The sequence below is a fragment of the Paraphaeosphaeria sporulosa genome (assembly GCF_001642045.1).
Source record: "Paraphaeosphaeria sporulosa strain AP3s5-JAC2a unplaced genomic scaffold CC84scaffold_2, whole genome shotgun sequence".
Lineage (NCBI taxonomy): Eukaryota > Fungi > Ascomycota > Dothideomycetes > Pleosporales > Didymosphaeriaceae > Paraphaeosphaeria > Paraphaeosphaeria sporulosa.
The window spans coordinates 4270234-4287661 of record NW_017253361.1 but is presented as its reverse complement, the minus strand read 5'-3'; the positions used below and the strand labels follow the sequence as shown (position 1 = coordinate 4287661).

Here is a 17428-nt window from a genome sequence, read left to right as displayed (position 1 = left end):
GCGCCACAGTGTGGCACCTCCGAGTTCCCCACAACCATGCCGCGCGGCAGGTGCAAGCGAGACATCAATGTGTCCAAAACCCCACAGCAGCTCGTCACCTACCACGAACACGCGCCGCAACAAAACAATATGGCGCGCAATTCCAGATGGCCAAGCAGTCCATTGCGGGCGCTGACTTTTGCTCTGTGTGCCCAATTGTCTCTTGTCGATGCGCAGGTCGCTGAGATCGAGAAGGCTAGCAACGACAGCTTGCTATGGGGACCTTACAGACCCAATCTGTACTTCGGAGTACGACCCAGGATACCAAAGAGCTTGATGGGCGGTCTGATGTGGACGAAAGTGGAGGACCATACCGTGCAGCATAGTAAGTGGGAACTCAATTCCTCAGACACCTGCATGCAATCCTAGCTTGCAATGCCGGCATACGAAGCCAGCCATTGCTCTCCTCCGAAGGCATCGTTGACATAGAGATGCAGCTTTGCGACACACTTGCGAGCAGCACGAGCTTGACGGTTATGGGTGGGACGAATACGATGTGCGCACTGGTGGCCGCCAAACCATCCACGACCCTGCGAACCACATCGATGTCACGACAGAGTTCATCAAGTTCCCTGGCGGCCAGCATGGCGGCAGCTGGGGAGCTAGAATCAAAGGCACGCCTCGCGCCGATGCGCCTCCGGAACTGAAGACAACAGTGGTCTGGTACAACACGCTGGAGGGCCTTGGGTCCCTTGTAGCAGAGGGAGACGTAGAAGAAACAGGTGCTGAGGGCGATGTGGTACTCAAGGGCATGACACCCGAGCTCGGCGAGTTTGAGGTGAAGATTACGTCAGGCAAGGGAGATCACCCACAGTCGAATCATCCTAGCTTCCAGGACAAGCCGCTGGATCGAACGCTTGTAGCGAGCTCGCAAATACCACCTGAGGCGCTGTGGCAGTCTAAGCAGGTGCTCTTCGCGCAGCTGAAAGCCGAGATCGATACGCTTGTGCCCAAGTACGGAGAGGAGAACCCTCCTCCACCGGCCCAGGTCTATACCATTAGGCATCAGCCTGGACATGGGAATATCCACTTGGTTCAGAAAGTTTTCGAGGGCGCTTTCGAATTCGATATTCTGTTCTCGTCCGCCTCTGCGCCCACAGCTATCACTTCTGAGGATCTCACGGTACAAATCAACTCTGTCACATCCGGATTCTCCGCTCGCTTTACCGACATATTCAGGCCGCAGACGCCGTTTGTCAAGGAGCGCTACGAGGAGTTCTCCAAGTCTCTATTCTCCAACTTGATCGGTGGTATCGGATACTTCTACGGCGACTCTCGTGTTGACCGTTCCGACGATCCCGCCTATGAGGAGGACAATGAGGGCTTCTGGGAGGATGCCGCCGAAGCTCGTGCCCGTAACCAAGCGCAATTGGAGGGACCTTCCGAGCTGTTCACTAGCATTCCGTCACGACCGTTCTTTCCGCGCGGCTTTCTTTGGGACGAGGGTTTCCATCTCCTTCCCGTGATCGACTGGGATGTTGACCTAACCCTTGACATCATCAAGAGTTGGTTCAATCTGATGGACGAAGAGGGTTGGATTGCGCGCGAGCAAATCCTAGGTGCTGAGGCTCGCAGCAAGGTTCCAGAGGAGTTCCAAGTCCAATACCCACACTATGCGAACCCACCCACGCTGTTCATGGTCATAACCTCATTCCTCGACAAATTGGATGCCGTCAAAGCCGACACTAGCAACGAGAAGGTCCGCGCTGAGAAGTCATACTTTATGCAGCTTGCAAATCGCGAAGCTGCGCTCGAATATCTGCGTAAGCTTTACCCGCTTTTGAAGCGCCAGTACTTTTGGTTCCGCAAGACACAAGCTGGTGATATCAAGAGCTACGACCGCGAAGCTTTCTCCACGAAAGAGGGTTACCGATGGCGCGGTCGCACTCCTCGACACGTTTTGACCTCTGGCCTTGACGACTACCCGCGCGCACAACCGCCGCATCCTGGAGAGCTTCATCTTGACCTTCTTAGCTGGGTTGGCATGATGACAAAGTCTATCCGCCGTATCGCTGTGTACCTCGACGAGACCGATGACGCCGCCCAATTCCTGAAGTTTGAAGAAGCCATTGTCAAGAACCTGGATGACCTACACTGGTCCGCAAAGGAAAAGGCATACTGCGATGCTACCATCGATGAATATGAAGAGAACAAACTTGTCTGCCACAAGGGATACATCTCACTGTTCCCCTTCTTAACTGGGCTCGTGGACAAGGATAGCCCCAAGCTAGGCCCCATCCTCGATTTGATTGGTGACGAGGACCAGCTCTGGAGCGAACATGGACTGCGAAGCTTAAGCAAGAGCAGCGAGTTCTATCACACCGAGGAGGATTACTGGCGTGGCCCTATCTGGATGAACATGAATTATCTCGCTGTCCAGCAACTACTGGTGAGTCCCACTCATGCGGAAACTCTATAAGAACCAGCTGACAACTACTCAGAACGTCGCACAGCAAAAGGGCCCTCAACAGGCCAAGGCGAAGCAATTGTACACCGATCTCCGCAAGAACCTAGTCAGGACTGTGTACGAGAGCTGGAAGGAGACCGGTTTCGCATGGGAGCAATACAACCCTGAGACCGGCAAGGGACAGCGCACGCAGCACTTTACGGGATGGACGAGCCTGGTGGTGAAGATCATGAGCATGCCAGACCTTGAAGGTGGCAGGACCAGAGACGAATTGTAAGAGTTACTCGACTCGTTACAAGCATAGCACATCGAAAGGGAGATGTACGCTGGAGCGCCGCGGATGAAGCATGAAAATACAAAGTGGTAGGATTGAAGGCGATGATTATGTAGATAAAGCCGATGACCCAACGAGAAGATGTTCATATTAAACAACCTACAAGAACTCCGAGCGCTTAGTGAAAGAACTCCAGCTTGAAGCGCTTCTACGCCCTTTTATCTGCTTGCCATCTCTCAGAAGCACTAGGCGCCTCCGCACGCTTCTTGATATTCAGCCAATCAGATCTCGGATTCGGTCTTGGCGGCCCCCAACGGATTCTGCGGCTTTTGAGAATTAGTTGTGAATGCCAACCCTGGGCGCCAGGAAATTGCAATTACAGCCCTTCCGCCCTTGCTTCTCGCAATGTATGTCCTTGCTCATGACTTGGCGTACGCACCATACCGCAAAAGTAGCGGGCAGTGCAAGCCTCGCGTTGGGGGCCTGGAACGCGCGGTCAAGTGCTTTCGCGCGAAGGTGGTGAGACGCGTGGTACAAAAGCAGGGGCGTGTATCGCTCTTTGTTGTAAGACATCATTACAACAACTGCATATACATCCATCATAACACTCCTCTTCGACCAAGAGCAAGCTCTTCAACCCAGATATACACTCAAGTGACCCGTATACAATTCACACGCAGAAAGCTCATCGCGCCATAACAACAACAACAACACGCCCACCATGCCTCCCTCCAACCCCCCTAGAATCCTCCGCCTCTTCGCCACCATCTTCGGCACAATTTTCATCGGCTTCGGCACAGCCTACACTTTCTACCCGCGACTCGCCTACCCATCTCTCGGCCTCCCCTCTCCGACAACATCCCGGGATGCGGACATCGTGGACGCCATCATGATCCTCTTCGGCGCGAAGGATCTGTTCGTCGGCGCGAGTATTCTGGCGGCGACGTGGATGGGGAATAGGAGGGTTGCGGGGGCGCTGTTGGTATTGGGGAGCGCGTGCGCGGGTGTGGATGGGTGGGTTGTGAAAGGGATGACCGGCGAGGGGGAGTGGAATCACTGGGGGTATGGGGGGATCATGGGCGTTGTGGGAGTGTTGATGGTAGGGGTGCTAGGTTGAGGAAGGCAGTAATGGTGTAATTCGCGGTTCCCTGCTTCGTGGTCATACGGTCCAAAAAAGAAGCCACGACCATTGGGCGAGCATCTGTCAATCGATCGACTTCCTACACCTGAATACATCTGTCCTTTCAGCCCACTTCCAAACCCGATTGACGAACATCAGAACGCCACATGCTGTAATCGAACATCAATGTTCTTTCTAGACACCCTTGATGATCCATACACCCTCGAACAGGCGAATCAGAACTTTTAGAAATGGCAGAGTATCATCCCGAGCTCATCAATAAGCACTGCGCAGGCGGTAACGTAAAGCAGCGTAGGTGCGTTGGCATTGATGTCGCCAACCTGACGAACAGGACGTACGAGACGAGTGCGTTCAGAGAGGGGTACAAGCTTACGTGTACGGAATTGGTGACGAGTGCTCAGACAGCGCCGTACTGGTGGTCGCGGTACTACGATGACTTTGGGAAGACGGGGATGCCCCGGTGCTGAGCAGGCTGCCGCCGTTGGTTAGACTTGGGTTATGTGCGGCTAGGCGGTACGCTGCACAGAGAGGTATTTGAAGCGTTTTCGGGTTTCAATGAGAGCTTGAAGGTGCCGAAGGCATGATGGTGATGAAGCGGTAGTTAGGCTGCGGGCGTCCGTGTGCCAGTCCTGGAGCAGCCCAAGAGTCAAGTTGCATCCCTAAATTATCGTTGCTATTAGCTATCATGAAAGAGAAAAGATCTTTCGTTGTAGTTCGACATGGACAGGCCCATGCAAAGGCGTGTGTGCCTATTGGTAGCACCTGGGCACGTGGAGACGCGTAGAAATTAGCGTGGCGCCGAAACGCGTCATTTTTGGCCCCGAGGACGACTCGACAATACGCCCACCTCGACGCCCATACATCATGGCCGATATCTGGAGCGGAGATATTCTTCTCCCCGATCAGACGGCAATAAAAGGTACGCTAGCATTATGATGCAGCCTAATAGCTGCTGACAGCTGCAGACATTACTCTCGCATCACACGTCACCGCGTCCCTTCTGGTAGCGTCACTGCGCTTTCTAGCCATAGTCGACTCTGCTCAAATACCGTTATATCTCGCTGCTGGACCGAGCTTGGAGGTATGGACAACGAGCGAAGACACCGAAGAGTGGTTCTCTTCGGTCTTCCTCAGCAAACCCGCCGCGCCTCGAGATGCACAGGCAAGTCGGTGGTGGACCTGCGCACGCGCACAGTCACCTGTTGGTGTTCTTGTGCAAGTGGGAGGGAGTCAGCTGGATACCAATGGGCCCAGAATCACCGAAATCCTCTTCTATGGCACAGTTGCGGCGCCTGCTCATGGTGCGCTGCCGACACCGCCCTCCTCCTCGCCCGACCATTCTCATGCCATCCTAGATCGGGAGCCTCTGCCTGAGCTCAAAGTACATGCATTGCCATTATCTTCTGACCTTCTGCACAAGCCGGCATTACTTGAGAACCCACCGCTGTCGCCTAGCTTGAGCACCTTGGAACCACGTACCCATGTCGAGCCGCAATTCCTTCCACCTGCATTCACCTGCGAGCAGACGCCCGCGTCACCAAAGCGAAAGCGAGATATCTTTGACGAAGCTACCCAAGCGCGGAAGAAGGCTCGCAGCAAGGGGGGAGAAAGCATCGCTGCTGCTGCGGCCAGGGGTCAAGAAAGCCAGCGGGCATTGGGCCACCGAAAGTCTCTCTCAATAGATACGAAGGCGCTGTCATTTCCCGACTCAAGACCGGGTTCTGCAAACGCACTGGCACGGCCCTCGTCCCGACCGCTGTCCAGATCACCCAGCATTTGCTCCGACATTCGACCTTTGAGCAGAAAAGGGGTTCCAGAAAGCCAAGCCAAGCGTTCTGCCTTATCACAGGTCGCAACCGTCCCACTGCAGCCAGAAGAGCCAACAACAGAGTCGAGGAACAAGGAGGCATTTTCCAGAGTCGTCATGACCGCAATGCGCATGCACGGTCTACAACAGCGTAAGAAGAACAAGTCCCGACGAGGCTCTCTAGCACCTGGTATTCAAATCGAAGAGCAGCTTAGTGAAGAAGCGGCCGCGGAAGAAGCCGCGAAAGACGAAGAGTACAAACTCATCTATCACCAGACGTACAAGAGCGCGGTGCTGGCCTTCCGAAAGCACATGTCGTCAAAGCCACTGCATTCTCAACCAGATCGGCTGCGGGATGTTGTAGAAAGATTGCTGGCTATTTTCTGTGCAGATCCGCTTGCGCAGCCTCTACCCGGCGACGAGACTACTGACCCATTAGCTACGCCTGGACGGCAGCACCTAGGTCTTCCTGGCTCGACGCATAGTCGCGCGAGTCCGTTCGATATGCCGAGCGGAGCGAGACAGAATGCGACCAAGACTACTGTGGACGGAGCCAGGCACACGGGGTCGCCCCTCAGCAGGAGAAAATTGGAGAATAGAGTACTAACTGGGTGAGCATGACCAATGCGCATCACTGTGCCACAGTTCATAAGCGTGCAAGACCTGGAACCCCTGCAGTGGCAGTGCTTCCAGTGAAACAGCAGCAAGCGATGCCTTCTCGTTGCGACCTTTTAGGCAACAACCACGCTCCAGTAAGAACCAACAAAAGCGGCACGCTACGTCAAACGCGCCTGATAATCATTGAAACCCCTTCCCTCCATACCATGTTGCCAGAAGAGCGATTCAATCTCGTAGCTGGTCTCGAGTCGCGCCACAAATTCATCCGCAACGCAGTGGCAATCCATCTTGGGGAGGACATTGATGATGATTCAGAAAATGACGGCAGTCCTTTGAACTGGAAAATCCACCTATCACCAGAGGGCGCAGAACGTACACTGTTCAATCAGCATCTACACTTTACCGATGCACGCAGCTTTTCGATAGCTCCAAGCTCGAAGATAACACTCGGTGACCTGCACGATGAGCTTCGACTTCCACCCGAGCTTCAACTACGCGTCATAGACTTTTGTTCCGACGATCGGATGACCCTGCTACAACTAATGCAAACGTCGTCTTTCCTACGAGCTGAGGCATCGAAGATTTTCTTCTCTGATCCACACACGTACTATTCAGTCGACGCGTCCTGGCTTTTGACAGGTGGACAACCTGGTCATATAGACTACAGTATGTCCTTTCTACGTCTGGTACAAAACATTGAAATCGATTACGGAGTAGACGCCGACAGTATCATCTCACCTAGAGCAGGCGATTGGTGGTTTCCGCAAGTTAGAGATGCCGCGGCAGAGAGACTCTGGAAAGTGATGAAAGAGAAGTTCCCAAATGTGAAGCGCGTGGTACTGTACCAAACCTCCGCTCGTCATTCCATGTATCACAGGCCCGCTCAGCATTCCAGGCATCAGGAGAACATATCACCATGGCTCCGGCGCCTTTTGGAAAGTTGTCCACCTGGCATCGATGCAGCTGTTTTTATCGCTGTGGCCCACGGCAGTCCTGTGTTTAGACGCGGTCGGATTCGAGCGAACAATTCTCCTATGCACATTGAGAGGGCATTGTATCGAATATCAAACAAAGGGGAAATGAAAAAGGTCGCACCGCGGCGACCCTACCGAACAGTTCTGATCCCCATGCGAGTTTTCAGCGGACCGGTTGGGCATTTTGAGAAGGTCAAATATCTAGACGGACGCATTGAATGTCAACGCCGCGGTCTGGGCTTAACGATGATCGAAGCCATCGACCAATACGACTTTGCTCACAACGATTTTTTTGGACCATCTTCCTGCCCAATGCGATATTGCAACGAGCGATTCACGCAGTCTGGGCAGTGGGCGCTGCATGCGGCTCTGGAACACGTCAACGACCTCATTCCCGGACGCCAATTTGAAGGCTGGCCGCCAGAACTAAGGCAGAAGCTTGCAAGCCGCAACGTCGAATTGTTGCAAATGAAACAGAGGAACGATTTCAGCTTGAAGCGGATACAGCAAGAGTGGGACGAAGCTACAGAAGACGAGAGGATGAAGATTAAGAAAGCGTGGATGGAGCAATTGGGGACCGATCCTAACTGGGACACGGGCGTCCCAGCGGCAGAAAGTCCGCTTTGGAGGCGCTTTGAGAGCTGGATGCGGGAAAGAATGAGGGCCAGGGAAGCGTCGGAGGTTCTTAGGTAATGGGTCCAAAATTTCAGAAGATAGACCGGAATCTCACATCCTCCTAGAAGGGATACGGGCGAGTGCGCGCCGACCTGCCCATGCCGGCGCGAGACAGCTTGGAAACGATTCAAGGGCTGGATGCAGAGCTGGTGGACCAGAAATTAGACACTACACCCTGAAAGTAGAAGTTGATGAGCTTTATACTATCACCCATGGCGTGGCGCAGCAAGATTCGCAGGCGTTTGTGACCAGGCATCGCACGTGAGAGTCTTAGCGCCACAGAAACATGATCGCGGCTGTCATTGGCGTGCGGCACAACGTGGTGACACGCGGGGGCTAACAAGCCATCGCCCAAAGGAAGCGACGTTCACCGGTCCGCACAAAACCAACTCCTCCTTCTCCACAAACGCTGCTGCCTACATCACTGGGCCCCGGGCCTGGACTTTGGATTGTTCTCCGGTCTGCTGGCAACTCTTTCCCGTGGGCGATGAACCTCAGACAGGAAGCACTTCGCTTGTAGAATGATGAATCGAGATGTTTGTGACATGGCGGCCTGCTGCGGCCCGGCCAATGGTCCTAGAGCAAGCCATGCGAGATGGTGAGCAATCGAGGCAAACATTTGTGAGATTGGACAGGTGGCGGTGTGATTTGCGCGGTTTACGCGCCGGGCCGGGAGTGTGTGGTTGCGCAAAGCATGTGGGATGACGCTAGAGGTGATGAGGTCGCAGATGGATTGAAGGGTGGAACAGGCAACGCTGAAGGGACGATGTGATTAATGAAGAGCGGTGCTGGAGTAATGGTTCGCACGCAAACCATGTCCGCATCATCTGCATCGGCCTTCAACCCTCGCGGCCACCTGCGCTGATTATAGCACTCTGCAAGTACAGCCTCGTGGAAGCCTTGGAAGTATCGCAGCGCAAGGCGGATACGGGCTGGCGATAAGGCCGAATGCGGTGAGTCGCCAGCCAGTCAACTCACATGCCATGGCACGTCCTTGAAACCTGAGGCTGCTCGTTGCTCTCAGCAAACGCAGCTCGTGAAGCAGCCGCCAGAATGGGAAATGGAATACAGCGCCAAACTGTGAGAATGGCCGCGTACCTAGCTACCACGCCTGAACGACAAAGACACTCTCAAACCTTTTCGGACATCATCATAGTTGCAAAGCTGAGTCCTGAGCATCTCTCTCACTGTTGAACAGACACATCATTCTCTCGACGCGACCTGACGCGCCCGCGCAGGGATCGGCACGCGTCCCTTGCCACTCAGTTGGCCGCCCGCCCACGCTTGTCACTACCCCACTCGCGTCCCGTACCCGTGGCCGCGCCCGCGTTCCCGCTGTGTGGGCCCTTTATCATCATCCGTCTGTCAAGGCTGGCAATCCTCCAGCCTGCCCATCTGTGCTATCTGCAACATACATATGTCATATTGACACAGTGACATCCTGCTATTTTGGTACCTCAACGTGTTCGTCACAGTTGGTTGCTACTTGTTACTTAGTGTGCTACGCCGGTGTTTTCTTTGCACACCCGACCGAGTGAGACTTTTCGAAGATCTCAACGAGCCATTCAAATATGTCTACCGGACATCGCGGTGGAGGACGAGGAGGAGGTGGGTTCCGTGGTGATCGCGGAGGAGGTGGGTTCCGTGGTGACCGAGGAGGAGGTGGTGGTGGCGGCTTTCGAGGTGATAGAGGCGGAGGAGCCTTTCGAGGCGATCGAGGTGGTGGCATGCGTGGCGGTCGTGGTGGTGGGCCAGTGCCTGTTCAGGTCTTTCCGTGAGTTGAAGTCCTGTAGTAATGATCTGTGATCAACGTGCTAATTGCGTCCAGGAACAACCAACAGCAGAATCCGAAGATTGCTCAGGTTGAGGATGCCCTGCTACCAGCGGCAAAGAAGACTTTGGACCTCAGCACCTTGAAGCTGAGCGAGGATTATCCTACTCGCCCGGGCTTTGGCACCAGGGGTGCCAAGGTTCTTCTCACAGCGAACTATGTCGAGCTCATTCCGCCCTCCAACCTCGTTCTCCATCAGTATGCTATCCACACCAGCCCAGAGGCCGCCGGACGCAAGCACAAGCGAATCGTGCAACTGTTGTTGGAGTCCGCGGAAGTTTCTCCCTACAAGGGCAATGTTGCCACCGACTTCAAGTCTACACTGATCTCTAAGACGAAGATCAGCGACTCAAACCAGATCAATGTCGATATTGTGTATCGTTCCGACGGAGAGGATGAGCCTGGAACTGGAGCTTCGACGTACAAGGTCCGTCTACTTTGGGTTAAGAGCCTGAGCATTGGACAGTTGACCGACTACCTCAACTCTACGAACTTGAGCAACGCAGTCGAGAACAAGCACGAGTTCATCCAGGCGCTGAATATCTTTCTTAACCATTACGCCAAGTCTGCCAACAACCTTGCCTCGATCGGGTCATCTAAGACTTTTTCTTTGAGCCAGAACATTGCCCGAGCAGACCTAGGCTCTGGTCTAGAAGTAATTCGCGGCTTCTTCTCGAGCGTACGCACTGCAACCTGTCGCGTCCTTGTCAACGTCAACGTCAGCCATGGGGCTTTCTATAAGACTGGACCTCTCACAGGACTTATGGGCAGTTACGGCACTCGTAGCACGGCATCCCTTGAGAAGTTCCTCAAATTGGTCCGCGTTCAGACCAACCACTTGCCCGAGAAAAAGAACAAAGCCGGCCAAGTGATTCCCCGAATCAAGACGATATTCGGCCTTGCGAGAAAAGACGATGGACACGGTCTTCCTCACCGCCCCAAGGTCCTTTCCCATGGTGCAGGTGCCAAAGACGTCCAGTTCTGGCTTGAGGGTGATGGTGGACCGAATGCTACGAAGGCAAAGGCTAAGGGCGGCAAGAAAGAAGGCCCGGCGACTGGTGGAAAGTACATCAGCGTGTTCGACTTCTTCAGGACAGGTACGCATCCCTTACTCTGATGCTCAATAATATCTGACATGTCACAGCGTACAATCGAGTCTTGCAACACCCAGAGCTCCCCGTAGTCAATTGTGGGAACCGTCAAAATCCCATGTATCTGCCCGCAGAAGTCTGCACCGTCATCCCTGGTCAACCCTCAAAGGCGAAGCTCGACAGCCGCCAGACACAAGAAATGATCAAGCATGCTGTTCGCAAGCCGTGGGAGAACGCGGCTTCGATTGTTCAGCAGGGTATCCAGACTGTCGGTCTTGATGAGAAGTCGAACATTCTCTTAGTATGTCACAGCATCCCGCGACCTCAACGCATGCTGACCTTGACCAGAAAAGCTTCAGCCTTCAGATCACGCCAGGCCTCGTCAAGGTCCCTGGCCGTGTTCTCAACGGCCCCAAGGTAATCTACAAGGGCAACAAACCTACCGAAACTCGCTTTGGGAGTTGGAACATGATTAACATCAAGTTCAACACCGGTGCAACGATCGCAGACAAGAAGTGGTCATTCATGATGATCACTTGGCAGGGAGGGCGCGACCCCTTTGAAAAGCCTCAACTGGAGGCGGTGATGCACGAGTTCCGCCAGGGTCTCATCACGATCGGCATGAATGCAGGTGTACCGATGTCAGGCAACAGGATCCCAATCACTCACGCGGAGGATCCAGCCCTTGACGCTGCGTTCAAGCGCGCGCAAAGTGCTGGCCTGCAGCTGCTCGTCCTCATTCTACCAGAGGCGAGCATTCCACTCTACAAGCATATCAAGACGCTTGCGGACAAGGCGTACGGTATCCACACCATTTGCTGTGTCGCTCAGAAGCTGGCCAAAGATCGAGGCCGCGATCAGTACATTGCCAACGTTGCATTGAAGGTCAATCTGAAGCTCGGCGGTGTCAATCAGGTTGTCGAGCCGAAGAATCTCTCAATAATCGATCAGAATAAGACAATGGTCGTTGGCATGGATGTGACCCATCCTTCGCCAGGCTCCGCATCCAATGCACCATCTGTCGCTGCGATGGTAGCCTCGGTTGACAAGTACTTGAGCCAATGGCCAGCCGTCCTGCGCGTTCAGAAGGGACGCCAGGAGGAAGTGGATGCGGTTGGAGAGATGCTCAAGTCACGCCTGGACCTTTGGAAGACGAAGGGCAAGCACGCCGCGCTCCCTGAAAACATCCTCGTCTACCGTGATGGTGTGTCCGAGGGACAATACGACATGGTCCTTGGAAAGGAGCTGGCCCAACTCCGCCGTGCTTGCGAGCAGGTCTACCCAGCGCCCGATACCAAGAAGGGCCTTCCCCGTATCACGGTCATCGTCTGTGGCAAGCGTCACAAGACCCGCTTCTACCCGACCACAGAGCAGGACTGCGACCGTTCCGGCAATACCAAGCCCGGCACCGTCGTCGACCGTGGCGTGACGGAAGCCCGCAACTGGGACTTTTTCCTTCAGGCCCACGCTGCGCTTCAAGGAACCGCCCGCCCTTGCCACTACTACATCGTGCACGACGAAATTTTCCGGCAAATATACGCCAAGCAGATTCCGCCCCCTTTTCAGAACATTGCGGACATCGTCGAAGACCTGACGCACAACATGTGCTACCTTTTCGGTCGTGCTACCAAGGCAGTGAGCCTTTGCCCACCCGCCTACTACGCCGATCTGGCGTGCGAGCGAGCTAGATGCTACCTGGCGAGCTTGTTCGATAGTCCTGTGCCGAGCACGGCACCATCGCAGGCTGGCGGCTCGATTGCGCCAGGAGGCGTACCGGCGAACGCGAATGACGTGCAGATCCACCCCAACTTGAAGGACACCATGTTCTATATCTAGGTCTACGACACGTCTCTCTCACATGCACTGTAAGATTTCACCGGTCTGGTCGACGACTGGATTCTTCCTCGATCTCGACCTCCATATCTACTAGCTTGTGTCTCCAAACTACAGGCGTCCGTCATAAGACGCTTATCCACATCTGACTTTACACATCTGACAGCACGTGACCTAATGTATTGCTATATACTGGGATCTGATTCTGGATGTTTTTAAGTCCCTGTATAGATTGATTTACTCTGTTGGCCTTGGACTGGCATATCTGGAAATAACTAGCAGCTTAACTCAACCCATTCACTATTACCTATGCCACACTCTACGTCTTCAATTACACTTGGTTATATTTTTCCATGCGCTGCTGTGGTCGGTTCTCTTTTTACTCCATGGTTTGACGCAGGCTTGTCAACTTGGATTTGATCCTTGGTCTGCCAGAACAGTATACGCCTGGAAACTTAGAACGACAAGTGAGCCTACAGCTTCCCAACCGCTCTCTACACCAACTCCAGACACCCGTTCTTATTCCCTATCCTCTCGTCCAACACAATCCTGCTCGTCACCCAGTCCCCGCCCCTCCTCAGTTCCCCCTCAAGCACCTGTCCGCCCTCCACCAGTCTTACATTCCTTGCCGAAGCCCCAAAGTTGGCCGCGCCACCACCACCGCTGTACCCGCCACCCGGCACCTCCAGCCTCTGACCCGGGTATATCATGTCCTCATTCTGAATCCCATTATGTCTTGCCAGCTCATGGAAATCGCAGTTATGCCTCGCGGCAATCGCCCGCAGCGTATCCCCAGCCTGCACCGTAATCGCCGACGAGCCACCCGACGGCCGCCCACTCGACCACCGGAAGCTGCCGTCGTCGTTCTCCAGAATGCGGTTCAAAGACAGCGTGCTCCCCTGCCACGACCCATCCTCGCGCCGACACTGCGCGTGCAGGTTGAACTCCCCGTGCGCATCGAGCCGCACGTCCCTCGACGAGCGCGTGAAACCGCCCGCGAAATTGCCCCCGAGGCGGTGCTCGTTGCTGTCACGTCGACCGCCATTCTGCTTCTCGTCCTTCTCCCACTTCTCCTTCTCCTTCTTCTCGTCGCGCTTGTCTTTCCAGTGCGAGGCACCGTTCTGGATCACGTGCCCTGTCAGCGCGCCGCCGAGTGCGCCCACCAGCCCGGAAGTCTTGCTGTGCCCGGTCGCGGGGCCGGCGAGCTTGTATGCGCCGTATCCGCCGACAGCTGCGCCGGCGGCGGCGCCGAGGAAGCCGCGCGAGGTTTCTTGGCCGTCGGTGCTCGGGGGGGCACCGTATTCGGGGTCACGGTTGTCGCGCTGGCCGTAGGACTCGTTTGGCGGAGGGGAGTTATAGCCGCCATGGTGTTGAGGTTGCTGTCCGTATTGCAAGGTTTGCTGCTGGTACTGGGGCGGAGGTTGGTTGTAGGATTGCTGGTTTCCGCCATACTGCTGGCCCTGGCCCTCGGAGTAGTATTCATTCGCGAGACCTTGACGGCTATCTTGCTGATAGCCACCTTGCTGCTGGTATCCGTTGTTGTTGTTGTTGTTGTACATGATGGCGGTTACAAGGCCAGGTTTGAAATGGTGTAAACTTGAGGTTGAGACTTGGAAATGTGTGTATCGCACCTTTCTGCTCTTCAAGGATAAGTGTGAACTTCCGCCTCAGCTTTCGTGGACCCTGATATATAAACATGCCCGGCGAATCGGTGTAGCAACGCCCCTGGTCCAAACGGCGTGGCTCTGTGAAGGCGCAGCCAGCCCGCTGGCCAGTCACAATCGCGTTAGCGGACCCACCCCTGAGACACCGCCACGTCGACACGGTGAGATCGCTGTGGGGACATGCCGGCCAAACCGCATCTAGATATTTCTGGTCCAATCGCGCGTTCGGGGGCATGGCGCGATATCGCTCCGCTGATGCTTGTGCGAACAGTGCTACGTGCTACGGATAGAACGGCTCGGCGGCGGATGTCCAGGTCACCGCCTCGGAGGTGCGATTTAGCTAATAGAAAAGACAATATTCAAGGGACAAGGTTTCAATTACAATGCCCAGAGATGGCATTCTAGCTTTTGGTATCGACTTTAGATGGATTGACCTTGTAGTGACTGTATGTACACAACATCGAGGGAGAGACTGCGCTAGTCGCGTAGCAACGAGCTCACCGATGCCATCTTGACTCAGAGCGACGAGACCACGGAGGCACAGTCTAGAATTCCTGGAGCCTGTAACAAGTGAAGTTCGCTAATTCTGATGCAAGTTGCATGATATGCGTTTGGACTTTCGTCTCCACGTGCTGGCTCCTCCTAAACGCGAATCTTGTATTCTCGATCATTACGGCGGGAAGGATGCTTCAGGTTCTTGGAGTATGGCCTAGTGTCCAAAAGTTCCATTACTTCGTCTTCGCCATTGTAGCGACGAGTGAGGGACAGAGTCTTACCTGTGTCCGCTGATACCGCCTCGAAGACACCAGCCCCGGGTTTGTCGAACAACGTCCCTATCCACATATAGGAGCCCAGCAGCTCTCTCAAAGCGTTCCACGTCAATATTTCACAATGTTCTGTGAGTGTTCGCAGCCCGTCAATGAGGCGTGCGAGAAAGTCTAGGTCGTGCGCAAAAGATAATGTTCCAACCATGAGCAGCCATACTCGATCTCGTGGAGTGAACGTGGATTCAGCGAGGACGGTCTCCAAGGCTTGACGCCAGACTAGTGTGAAATGGCCGTTCAGCCAATAGACCGTCTTCCAGTCCAGGAAAGTGGGAGCTGCAATGGCCAATATAGCCAGTCGAAAAGTCTCGTTGAGCGTGTCTTCCTCGAAGCGCAAATGGAGGAGGCGGTATAGAATAGAACTCATGGCTTGCAAAAACGTCTCTGCGGTTACTCGGGCAGTGGGGTTGCGTGCGGCGATATTCATCATTGCACAGAAATGCGACATCGCGGCCCAAACTGATGACAGTTTTGGATCTAGTCTGCTTTCTATGTGACCGGCATCTCTGCTGGAGATGACATCTGTCGGTGGCAAGATCAGAGGCCAAGGGATCGCCTCGTACGTGAAGAGCGCTGGTCTCTGGCCGTTTTCGTAGCAGATACAAAAGTCGGTTCGCACGATCTCCTGAACCAGGATCTTGGGAGAATATCGAAGGGTTTCTTGTGTGCCTTTAAGTTTGACAAGCTTGATCAAGGCAACATTGTGTTGGTGTGCAGCCTTGTGGTCGCCTCTTGCGTAAGAGTAGCTGGGAAGATCGATTAGCAGGTAAAGGATAGACTCAAAAGACTACGAACCCAGACAATAACAGCACTGTCATCAAGTTGGACTCGGCCAATACCTCGCTCCGGTCATTAGTCGCGATTCGTTTCGAGAGGATTCGAATGGATTTATCGAAAGAAGTAAATTCCTGACGTCGCGCTTCAGCACTTGGTGTCCTTCCAGCATAGTTATCGAAAAACGCCTGCGATGTCACACAGGCAACATGCAGGTAAGCTGGATCGGAGAGCAAAGGCGAAATCCATGCCTGCAGGAAACCATCTTCGTTGGGAATGATGCATTGGTCTAATAAGAACATTGCTTTGGAGGACACCGAGAGCACTAGTTTGGCATCAGGATTGGGCACTCGCCATTGGAAAGGAACCAAGTAGTTGCTTACACGTGAAGATGTCTTCTACAAAAGCAGGTTCGATTGTATCAGCGAACCGGATGCCAGAAAACTTGCTGCACGACCATCGTGAGATACTCTGGGATTCACTGCTCGAGGAAGATGTCGCGTTTAGCCCAGTTCTATCCGTTGAATTCACCTGTGGTTTTGGCTCCTTCGTTCGGTTCTTTCCTCGCATGACATGGCTTCGAATAAATTTCCGCTTCGCTGGGTCCACCTTGGCTTGACCCACCGATACAATGAATGGCAGGTCTGCTGTGGATGCGCTTTGAGCAATGGCGAATCAACAACAGTACTTTTGGGGGAAGCTTACTGCCAGTGTTGCGTTTCCCTGTAGCCATTAATCGGGAAGTGGGGCTTGGGAGCTTCTGAACTCGAGTCTGGTTGGTAGACTACCTGGACCGCAAGGGGTTCTACGCTTATTGGCCAGTGTAACCTGTCGGTATGGTAAAGGCCCTGCCGAAAACGGTATGCTGTAGGGAAGGCACGGCCTCTGCGAACATGAGTCTCATGAACAGGTTGTTCAGGCACATGCCAAGATCTATTGTATGCTATTTGTGGTTTAGCGACTTATGGCCGAAGGAGCGGCTGAATCATCGGGTAAGGTGCTGGGGTACTAGTTTGCGAGTTGCATCACGTGCCCGCCTGCAGAACGTTAACATTGATAGTGGAGAGACCGGTGGGTCAAGATTGTAGGCACTTTCAAGGAATTAAAATTACTCGCAATTGCTGATGACCCAATTGGCAAGCTTTCAGCTCATTTCCGGTCTCCATGCTGACATGAGCCAGGGTAACGCCCTATTCGCTGACACCTCAGACGTCATCTGCTACGTTCTTCCCGTATGAGGAAGAAGTGGAAGTCTGAGCACGTGCCAGTTTATAAGATATTCTTAGCGAAGTCTACATTCCCCAGATTCATACAGTAGGCATTGTACAGTCGAGATGACTAGCGACTTAGCCAAGTCGGGTCTAATTTCACGCGATCATCAAGGGTCTTGTCGTACGCTCGATGGAGAAGACGGAGGGCACGATGTTTCTGTAAAGTCTTGATTGTATTTCTGAAGCCGTGGAATCGTTCCAAAGG

General features: G+C 54.0%; 7 protein-coding genes across 7 annotated transcripts; 5 read left to right on the top strand and 2 right to left on the bottom strand.

Moving 5' to 3' along the window:
• Positions 1 to 102: 102 nt before the first annotated feature.
• On the top strand, positions 103 to 2867 carry CC84DRAFT_1113413 (glycoside hydrolase). The gene is made up of 3 exons (XM_018175353.1): positions 103 to 364; positions 477 to 2428; positions 2481 to 2867. The coding sequence occupies exons 1-3, from the start codon at positions 130 to 132 to the stop codon at positions 2721 to 2723; spliced, it is 2430 nt and encodes an 809-aa protein (XP_018041182.1). The 5' UTR covers positions 103 to 129; the 3' UTR covers positions 2724 to 2867.
• Positions 2868 to 3297: 430 nt separating this feature from the next.
• On the top strand, positions 3298 to 3831 carry CC84DRAFT_1113410 (uncharacterized protein; the record flags this gene model as incomplete). The annotated part of the gene is made up of 1 exon (XM_018175352.1): positions 3298 to 3831. A coding segment is annotated over exon 1 (390 nt), but the record flags the coding sequence as incomplete, so codon positions are not given.
• An 894-nt stretch (positions 3832 to 4725) lies between these two features.
• On the top strand, positions 4726 to 6283 carry CC84DRAFT_1214108 (uncharacterized protein; the record flags this gene model as incomplete). The annotated part of the gene is made up of 2 exons (XM_018182604.1): positions 4726 to 4780; positions 4827 to 6283. The coding sequence occupies 2 exons, from the start codon at positions 4726 to 4728 to the stop codon at positions 6281 to 6283; spliced, it is 1512 nt and encodes a 503-aa protein (XP_018041180.1).
• Positions 6284 to 6321: 38 nt separating this feature from the next.
• Positions 6322 to 8109, top strand: CC84DRAFT_1203152 (uncharacterized protein). Its single transcript, XM_018181810.1, has 2 exons — positions 6322 to 7949; positions 8001 to 8109. The coding sequence occupies exons 1-2, from the start codon at positions 6379 to 6381 to the stop codon at positions 8098 to 8100; spliced, it is 1671 nt and encodes a 556-aa protein (XP_018041179.1). The 5' UTR covers positions 6322 to 6378; the 3' UTR covers positions 8101 to 8109.
• Positions 8110 to 9506: 1397 nt separating this feature from the next.
• On the top strand, positions 9507 to 12693 carry CC84DRAFT_1139645 (eukaryotic translation initiation factor 2C 2; the record flags this gene model as incomplete). Its single annotated transcript, XM_018176248.1, has 4 exons — positions 9507 to 9695; positions 9777 to 10863; positions 10911 to 11158; positions 11206 to 12693. 4 exons carry the CDS (start codon positions 9507 to 9509, stop codon positions 12691 to 12693), a joined length of 3012 nt encoding a protein of 1003 aa, XP_018041178.1.
• A 185-nt stretch (positions 12694 to 12878) lies between these two features.
• On the bottom strand, positions 12879 to 14396 carry CC84DRAFT_1161662 (CNVH-domain-containing protein). Its single transcript, XM_018177798.1, has one exon. It carries the CDS (start codon positions 14247 to 14249, stop codon positions 13185 to 13187), a length of 1065 nt encoding a protein of 354 aa, XP_018041177.1. The 5' UTR covers positions 14250 to 14396; the 3' UTR covers positions 12879 to 13184.
• Positions 14397 to 14717: 321 nt separating this feature from the next.
• Positions 14718 to 16870, bottom strand: CC84DRAFT_495861 (uncharacterized protein). The gene is made up of 4 exons (XM_018186524.1): positions 16658 to 16870; positions 16336 to 16599; positions 15974 to 16277; positions 14718 to 15924 (listed from the first exon to the last, which is right to left on the bottom strand). The coding sequence occupies exons 1-4, from the start codon at positions 16683 to 16685 to the stop codon at positions 14997 to 14999; spliced, it is 1524 nt and encodes a 507-aa protein (XP_018041176.1). The 5' UTR covers positions 16686 to 16870; the 3' UTR covers positions 14718 to 14996.
• Positions 16871 to 17428: the final 558 nt, after the last annotated feature.